Source organism: Falco cherrug, chromosome 7 (assembly GCF_023634085.1).
Source record: "Falco cherrug isolate bFalChe1 chromosome 7, bFalChe1.pri, whole genome shotgun sequence".
In the NCBI taxonomy this organism is placed as follows: Eukaryota; Metazoa; Chordata; class Aves; order Falconiformes; family Falconidae; genus Falco; species Falco cherrug.
In genome coordinates this window covers 37,970,663-37,979,405 of record NC_073703.1, presented here as the reverse complement: position 1 = coordinate 37,979,405, position 8,743 = coordinate 37,970,663, and the positions used below count along the sequence as shown (strand labels likewise).

At 38.4% G+C, this 8,743-nt stretch overlaps 1 protein-coding gene across 1 annotated transcript in view; it reads left to right on the top strand.

Annotated features, from left to right (window-relative positions):
- The first annotated feature begins 102 nt into the window (after positions 1-102).
- Positions 103-8,743, top strand: part of WDR25 (WD repeat domain 25) — a 65,013-nt gene continuing 56,372 nt past the window's right edge. The window contains exons 1-2 of the mRNA XM_055716652.1: positions 103-162; positions 2,788-3,560. Of these exons, the coding sequence (XP_055572627.1) occupies positions 2,847-3,560 (714 nt within the window). The 5' untranslated portion in view covers positions 103-162; positions 2,788-2,846. The remainder of the gene's footprint in view (positions 163-2,787; positions 3,561-8,743) is intronic.

Here is an 8,743-nt window from a genome sequence, read left to right as displayed (position 1 = left end):
CCCCTGCCCTTCCCGACCCACGGCCCCTGTGCGAGGGCTGTGACACGCGGTACCGTTTGAGCGGGGTCTTCATTTCCACCCGGCGCGCTTTTCAAAGAGGAGCGCCGGCGGGCCGGCTAGTGAGTTCCGGGCTGCGCTGCCGGTGGTGGCGGTGCGGCGCAGGTACCCGCGGGGCGGGGCGGCGCGGCCCCGGTGCCGGGCTCTGTAGGGAGGGCAGCGGTACTGGCGGCGGTGCTGGGGTGGCGGTGGCCCCGGGTATAGCCTCGGTGCCCGAGGAGGGGGGGGAGAGCGCGCGTGTGTGGGGAGCAGCAACGGCTCCGGTGCTGGGGGAGGGGAAGCGGGCTCGGTACCAGGGCCCCCGGAGGCCGCTGTTCTGCTCTCTCGGCGGCGGGCTTCTCCGGTGCGGGCTGGGGAGGGCCGGCGCGGCGGTGGGCCAGGGGTCGTTCTCACCCCGCCGGGGCTGCGGGGCGCTGCTCTCGGCCTTTGTGTCGTACCTTTGGTGACACCTCCGGTCACTCGGCCGGCGTGTGGCGCTGCGCGTGCCGAACTGCATGGGCTTCGCTTTAGTGCATTCGGTTAAGTCAGTTGCGGGAAAATTAAAGAAAACCAGAACTCTATAAACTTCCCTGTTAGCTCAGCACGTTGTAAATCGTTAATAAATTCACAATCTAGTTCCAGTATGTTTCTAATGAAGTACATTGGGTTTGCTTCCCCCCCACCGCCCCTTAAGTTAGGGCAGCATAAGAAATTTTGGGGTGGTGTTTCTTTAAAAACAGAAGTTAAATGGGAAGTCTTAAGATGACAGAGATGCTTTGCATTTACAAAAATACTAACGGTGATGGGTGTGATGGGATGGATTTATGCTGATCAAATGTAATGGGATATTTTCAGTGTTTCATAAGAAACTCTTTTAATCAGGTGTGTCCAAGGCATCATCTTGCTTTTACCTCTGAATCTCAGCCTTATTAATACTTTTGTATATTAAAACAAAATAAAGTAACTGTGAACGTCTAACCCAATCTCCTTGCGTATCTTAATTTATAGCTTTCAGCCAGGTGTCAACTTCTTACAGTATTTGTTCTTTGAGCATGATGCCTTGTGGCTGGGGCCTGTTTTCAGCTCTGCACTACAAACAGTAACTATTTGTTGCAATTATTGAAGTGCAGTCCTTTGAAGTAACTTTTTGTTTGCTAAGAGGTTTCAATTTACTGCTAAAAGCTTAAATTTACTGGTTTTGAACTGAAGTGCTTCTTAATTTTTTCATTGTCACTGTTTAAGTGAAATGCTGCTTTAATAAATGAAGCTGTAGTATTAAAAAAGCATTTTCCTTGCTTTTAATTGCTGCCACGAACTTCAGAAAAAGATAGAATGTCCTCTAGAGGGAGATCTTGATGCTTTTATGTGCTAAAAAGTTGGTCACCTTGTTCCAGCTGAATGTCTTGGTCACTTACCATGGAAAGGATCTGTGATGATGCATGTGTATGTCCTAATAGGAACCTGTCTTCTGAATCTGTGCTTGGAAGTTTCATTACAGAATAGAGAGCATAGCCTGTAATGTGACATTTATGTAGCTTAAACGCAACATGCTTGTTTTCATTCAAATAGTTCCAGTTCTGAAGTTAAATGAGTAATTTTTACAAGTTCCAGAGTAATACTCCTTCAGTGTTATTTGTAGGACCTGTGTTTGTGGCATCAATTCTGCAAATGCTTACATAGATACTGACTTTCATATAGCACTCTCATTTTAATCAAGATGCTTTTAAGGGCAGTTTCTTTGCTGACCTAAACCAAGAATTTCAGCAGCTGATCTGCAAGTGTTGTGGGTTAAATCACTTTAGTGTAATGAGTGCTAACAGCTGGGCAAGGAAACAAAGCAGAAACAGAATGTCCCATTTAATTAGTCTTGGCAATTGAAGGATAGCAGTAATTTTTGACTACAAACAGCAGAGGTTGAAAGATTATTTTTGCAGATACATCAGTTGTTTGAATGTAGCTCACTCTGTACTCCATGCCCCATGCAAATTATCAGAAGCAGCTTGGTGGGATTGTAATGGTGGCGAGTTATTCAGCATATTACTTACACAGTCTCAGGGTGGGGTTTCTTTCTCACAGACACTTTGAAAAAATATATTCCACTGTAAACAAGGAATTTATTTTTTCTGTAAGTAAATGCAAATAGTGTATTCAGTATAGCTTCTGGCATAAGTCTGTTCTGTAAAGCTGAAGGCTGTGTGTAATTTGCTCTGTGGGTATAGCTGAAAAATTTCCTCATACTGCAAGACTGCTAAATGGATCAAAAATTTATTTAATTTTTAGTTGCCAGTTGAACCCCTTCATACTTCTTTCAAATCATCTATACTGCTAAGAAATAGATATTGTTAGGTTGGCTTCAAAATTGTTGTAGTATTTTTATTCTTATGCAGTGTTTTGGTGTGCACATTTATAATTAATTATCCTTGTGTGTGTGTGTGTAGAAGTGCTACTGCAAGTGAGGTTAAAGTGATTTGCAGTAGTTATGTTGCAAGTTTGTTTTCCTTTTCATACTTGTATTCATTGTTTTGTGGTGGTATGCAAATTATCTCTGCTGCAATGCATTAAAAATTTATGCAGAGTGCTTGGAGGCAAATAGTATTGCATAGTTGAATGTATGGATGTATTGTAATAGAGGAATAAATTCCATTAATAAACAGGAATAAAAGTTACGGGGTGTTTAAGAAAAGCACATATATCCTTAACTTACTCAAATTGTAATAAATTGTACTCTAAATAATCCATTCTTTATTGTAGATCATAATTTTGGAGGATTCCAACACTGAGATTTTTGGAGTCTGCTGTGTCTAGTCGTAATGAGTTCGCTGGTTGCTTATGATGATTCAGATTCTGAGGCAGAAACTGAAAAGACTGAAGTCCCCAATACTTCTAGCAGAAAAACCAACCGTCCAAGTTCTTCTGTGAATCGTGTTCAGTACTTTGCACCTGGTACTTTGGGTACAAAATCTCTGTATGGAATGCAGTCTACTGAAATCGCTGACAGTTCTGGCAGAAACACTGTTTGTGAAGATCCCCCTGAGCCTTATACACAGAATAACAACACTGATTTGACATCTCCTTATTGTAGGAGAGCATACTCTGGCCATACTGCATTATGTATGTCCTACAAAAACTATGAACAGACATCAAGCTCTTCAACAAACTCTGAAAATGGTGTTTCCCAGAAGAGACTACATGCAGACAGTACTACTGCCATAAAAGGAATTAGACCATATATTCCTAAAAGATTACGTCAAGAAATTTCCAGTGTGCCTGAAAAAAAAGAATCTGACCAGAGAGATAGCTCAGATTGTGATGTTAAGCTAGGCATATCAGGAGAGCAGGCTTTGAGAAAGATCTCTGAATTAATTAAGCCATATCTGGGATCCAAATACAAATTAACTGAAGTCCCCAAAAGCTTAATATTTTACATGTCTAAACACAGTGGCCCTGTTAATGAAATTCAGTGGTGTCCTGTACGAGAACGAAGTCACATGCTTCTCTCAGCTTCTATGGACAAAACAGTCAAGGTAACGTAAAATAAGATGCTTTGCAGACCAATCGTCAAACTTAAAAATACTGTATTAAATAATGATCTTCTGGGAATAACATCTTTGCTTGTGTGTGTTTAACAGTTTCAATGTATTCAGAATTTGAGGAGATGCTTTCAAGTACAAGACCCTGTTACGAAGTTGCAGCCTAATCCTTCACTATAGTTACTGTAAATTCTGTTATTTTGTAAGGTGGCGTTTTTTGTATTAGATATGTCAGTGTTTTAGATCTTAAGAAGTTAGATTTCTACTAGGTCATTTCTTGTAATCTGTATTAATGTTAGGGTTTTGTTATTTCCTGCTTCAATGCCACAGTGGCCATAAACACTATCATCTAAATACAGATTCTGCCTTAAGTCATTAAACATCTGACTGCCAACACTGGAATAATACTATGAGGAACTTTACCTTTCTGACAGGCTGAAGTGGCTGCTGCTGGAGGAGGTATGTCAGGTCAGATGGATTTTTCATCTGAACTAGTTTGGCAGGTTTTGCATCCTGGAAAAGCGTCTGTCGTGATCTAAGGAGTCTTCTCGTGTCAAGCTTGTTTCAAGGGTTAATTGCTCAATACTTAAGTGTATTTTCCTTCTAGCTTTCGTGAATTTGGCTTCCATTCTTTGTCAGTCCAGTCTTATTTTTATTTTAACAGTGGGTAATGAAAGTACTATGTGTATGCTTTCCCAAATATAGGGCTAATGCCACCTCTGGGTTCAAATAATAGTCTTCTGAAGTGATTTTACACAGGCACATAGTTTTGATAAGAGTGCACAGAAAGCGGCCTTTTTGGTGAAAGGCATGCTTTATTGTATCTAACTTTTTTTTGGCACTATTTTACTGTTTAATTTGTAGTGGAGAATTGAGTTTCACTTAGTTTGGCTGTTGTATGATTTTTCTTATCTTGGAAGTTTTGGTTTTCTTTCTGTTCTGTTCCTTTCTTTCTTTCTGTTCCTCTTTCCCCAGTTTTGCCATGGGGCTGTGAAATATGTGCTGACTTTGCATCTTTGAAGCAGGGATGTTCTTGAACCTTGGCAGAGTTTTTGTTTTTTTCTCATGATGTCTATTAAAGCACTGGTGCTCACGGAAAGGAAAAGCCCGGATCTGTAGCATAAATAAAATCTATTCCTCTCAATTACTTATTTTTATTCTTTTAAGTTAAAACAACTTTACTAGTTCTGTTGTAGTCAAGATAGCATATCGCACCATCAAAGTCAGAATGCTTTGAACTGTAGGTAATGTCTCCATCATCTATCCCAAAATGTTTTCACTTCTTTGTGTTAAAGATTAGATGGAGAAAAAAAGTATCCTTGTTTTCCTTTGCAAGTGTTCTTTGATATATCAAAAAAGTTAAATCTTGGCTGCTACTTGAAAAACAGACTTAGAAGGAAAAGACTAAGATATGCAAAAAGTGCAAATGGATATTTTTGGTAAGCAGCAACTTAAATTTGGATTGTACAAAACTATATGCACCTCTGACTTAAATGTGTCTGAATTTGATTTTTTGTCTTAAACTGCCACACCATATGCTTAATGTTTGTTTACTATACCAGAACCTCATTTTACTGATGAATGAAATTGCAGATTCGTTAAATTTGATAAAACAATATAAAATCAGTTGTTATTGCAATGTAAAATTATTAAAAAATGGAAATAATATCCTGTCTGTTTTGTCTTCAAAGCAGAAAGATACTTTTTCAAATAGTCTAACCACCCCCGAGTGGAAGCAGTCTTTAATGGTAAAGCTGGTTTTTGAAGACATCTAATTGCTTTGGATTCACAAACTATGGAAATTCAATATAAATAGAGTATGTTAATGTTAGCCACACTTCAGAGCATGTGAGTCTAAAACATTAATGAAGTAATGATGTAATTTTTACAAAGTATATGAAAATATATTTTTCATATTTTGGAAGGTAGCCTGTAGATAAATACCTATGAAGGCTTCTTACTGCTATTTCTTAATGAAATTGAAGACGGTAATTGTATGAGCAGTAGCGTCTGTGAAGTTTGCACCTTTACACAAGAACCCTTCAGGCCAGTAGAGGGCACGGTTAGATTAAGTATTAACTTGATGCGATGAAACTAATTTCACTAACTTTCCAGGGCCACGAGTCCATAAATCTCTAATGACTATTACAGCAGTAGTTTATCTTCTGGGGATTTTTTGGCTCTCTACCATTGCCTGAGGTTCTCCATTTTCTGGTACAAGCATAAAACAATTGATTGAAAATGTAGATGCAGATGTATTTTTTTTTTTCTGATCCTGTACCTTCTCACAGCTTACCTTTTTTGTTTTCTTCCAAAAAACACCTGCTTGGAATTCCTAGTTTAAATCCAGGCAGTGGAAGCATGTCCTCTTTCCCTATAACACATACATGCAGACACTCAGGATGTTCGCACTATTTACTTTAAAAGTCTAATTCAGTTAAAACTCAAAAGCATAGTTAGAAGCTTGAAATTCCCGTATGATCAGAGAGATCAGGCAATCTAAAGCCTCAAAACTCTGTACTTTGTTAGTCATGTGAATAACTGTAACTGAGTATTTTTATGTGTATTTTTATGTGTAATGTGAATATTTTGGCTTCAGGGCTTACATTCATCCTATGCATTAAGACATCTATCTTCTGAAGAGTCCAATATTGGTGGATATTTCTTAGTATTAAGAGTTCTGTCTAAGCAGATCTGACTGACTTTGGTAGTATAGATCTTTTGATTTAAGCAGAACTTATAGTTGTATGCAATTTTGGTAGTATTTAGCCTAACAGTTTTGCATCTTTTATCTCTTCTTATGTGCTTAAATATTTTCCTCTTAAATCTGAGAATTTCCCTTTCTGGGAAAGAATTTTGTTTTTTTTCTTTTGTCATAGAGAAGGAAGAAGTACTTGGTTTAGTTATCTTAATATAGTGATCTTAAATTCTTTATTCTCATCTAAATTACTGTGACTAAATCGTTCCATATCACACAGGGATATATCCAAAATGTATATATAGAACTGATTATGTGTTTTCTTTTGAATGTGTGAATGTATCCTGTTGGGGGAAAAGAACAGTCTTCCCTTTATGTTCTCCCAGATTAATCAATATGCACTTTACCATCTTTATGAATCAGTGTAAGTCATGCTAAAATGTTTGCAATAAATGAGTTGATGTTTTCAGTTTGTGTTGACTGAAGAATAGCCTAGTGTCAGGAAAGATCATCTGTAGCAGTTTGTATAAATATATTCTATGTATAGGAAGGAATGCACTGTTTTAGAGGATTTTTTATTTTTCATGTGCTCTTAATTTTTTGTGTATGGCTGCATTTAAAAAAACCCAGAATGGTTATCAAGTGGTAAAGTTGAAAAAAGAATCAGCTATCAGCTCAGGTGTGTAATTCTCTAGTGACACCTGTACCAGCAGATGGGGCTTCTCAGCATCTCAGAAAGGGATGGGAGCTAAACTGAGCCTCTAAAGACTGGAAGGCTTGAATGTTTGCCTCCATGCTGTTCACTGAAAGATCACAATTAGAAGTTTATGCACATGTTGCAAAATGTATGAGAAAACTTCATAGAGACCTGAAAATAAGATAGAACTTCATATGGGAAGTGATAAGTGTTGGAGATTATTTACCCACAGGTCTTCATATCCAGAGCCTTAACAGAAGAATATTTTGTGCTAAATTTTATGTTTGCAAAGAATGGGGTGGGGTGTTGGGGGTGTAAGTCTTAGATTTAGGCTTTGGCAAGTCTTTTGCCATCCATTTTCTCAAGAATTTTGAGCTTCCCCTTTGGAAGGGGACTGATTGTACTTCCAGCTAGGAGGCTGGAGAAAGGGGCAGGAAACCTGATTCAAGTGCAGGAAAGTATTCTTTGGCGCTTTAACTGTGGCAGTGCTTTTCTTCACTATTACATTCTAACTGCAGTATCAGTGGCTTATGCTTCTAGTTTAAGTATGTATTTAAGGATTGTGAAATATGATTGTCTGAATGGATTAAATTTGTTTTCTTTGGATAACACTCTTCTACCTTCTGTTTGAATGGGTGCTGTAAATGAAATTTAGGCTACTACTGCCAGTTTTGGTTTTGCCTACTTAAGCACCGAAATAGCATTTGTAATTTTAATATCCCATCTAGTATTTTTTGCATATATTGTGAGACTCACCACCGTTATTAAAGGTGCCTAGTTTCCATAGTGTGGATATTCAACACTTTCTGAGCATTAGACCGTGTTTAGGTATTCCTGGTTTAGAACCCCCAAATATAGAACCCAAAATCACAGGTTGCTGTTGGCCTTAGGTAGCAGAGCAGGTAAAAAGTTGACTCTTGAAAGACATACTTACCAACTGCAGGAACCACTATATTGCATTGACATTGTTAGTGTCTTTTAATTACGTAGAGACACAGAAATGTAAACTTTTTCACTAGTTACTGATGCTGAACTTAGCTTTTTAACAATTGTTCATAACTTCAAGCCTCCCATACCATTACTCTGTATTTCCTGTTTTTTCTTAAAATGAACTCAAGGTAACATGTTTAATCATCTGTCAACTTTGACTTCTGTGTTCCTGGTTTTCTATTTAGAGCATCAGAGCAGGTATTTGTTGCAAAGTATTTCTTCATTTTCAGCACTTTCACCCTCTGTTGATGAACAGGATCAAAGAAAGAAAGTACTGTGATTCTTTGGCATGCAAAATGTGTATTAATAGCACTTTGGTGGGATGACTTGTAACATAACACATTGTTGGAAGTCCCTCTTACATGTTTTGTTCCCTGCTTGCCTACTTGAACTTCATCTCTGTTTAGTCACAGCTGAATCTATACAAGGAAAGTAAAAGTTTTTAATATTAATGTCAGCCTGTTGAACAGTTTTGCTGACCTCTCATGGTTAAGAACACGAGAACAGCCATGCTGGTTCAGAACAAGGCTCTGTCTAGCCCGGTGGTCAGTCTCTAGTAGGGTGCGAAAGTACATGCCTGGAGAAGAGCAAGTCAAAGGTTTATGGTGCCTTAAAGTCCTCTTCTGCTGTCTGCTTCTTTTCAACTTGGGGGATTTCTGAGATCCAAAATAGTTCTTCTTTGTAACTTTTTACCTCAAGAGATCTCTTCCAGATACTTCTGCAGTCTTATGAAACTCTCTTCTGATCGTTAGACCTAGAGTGGTATATTACTGATACTGGTCAGTTTTAATG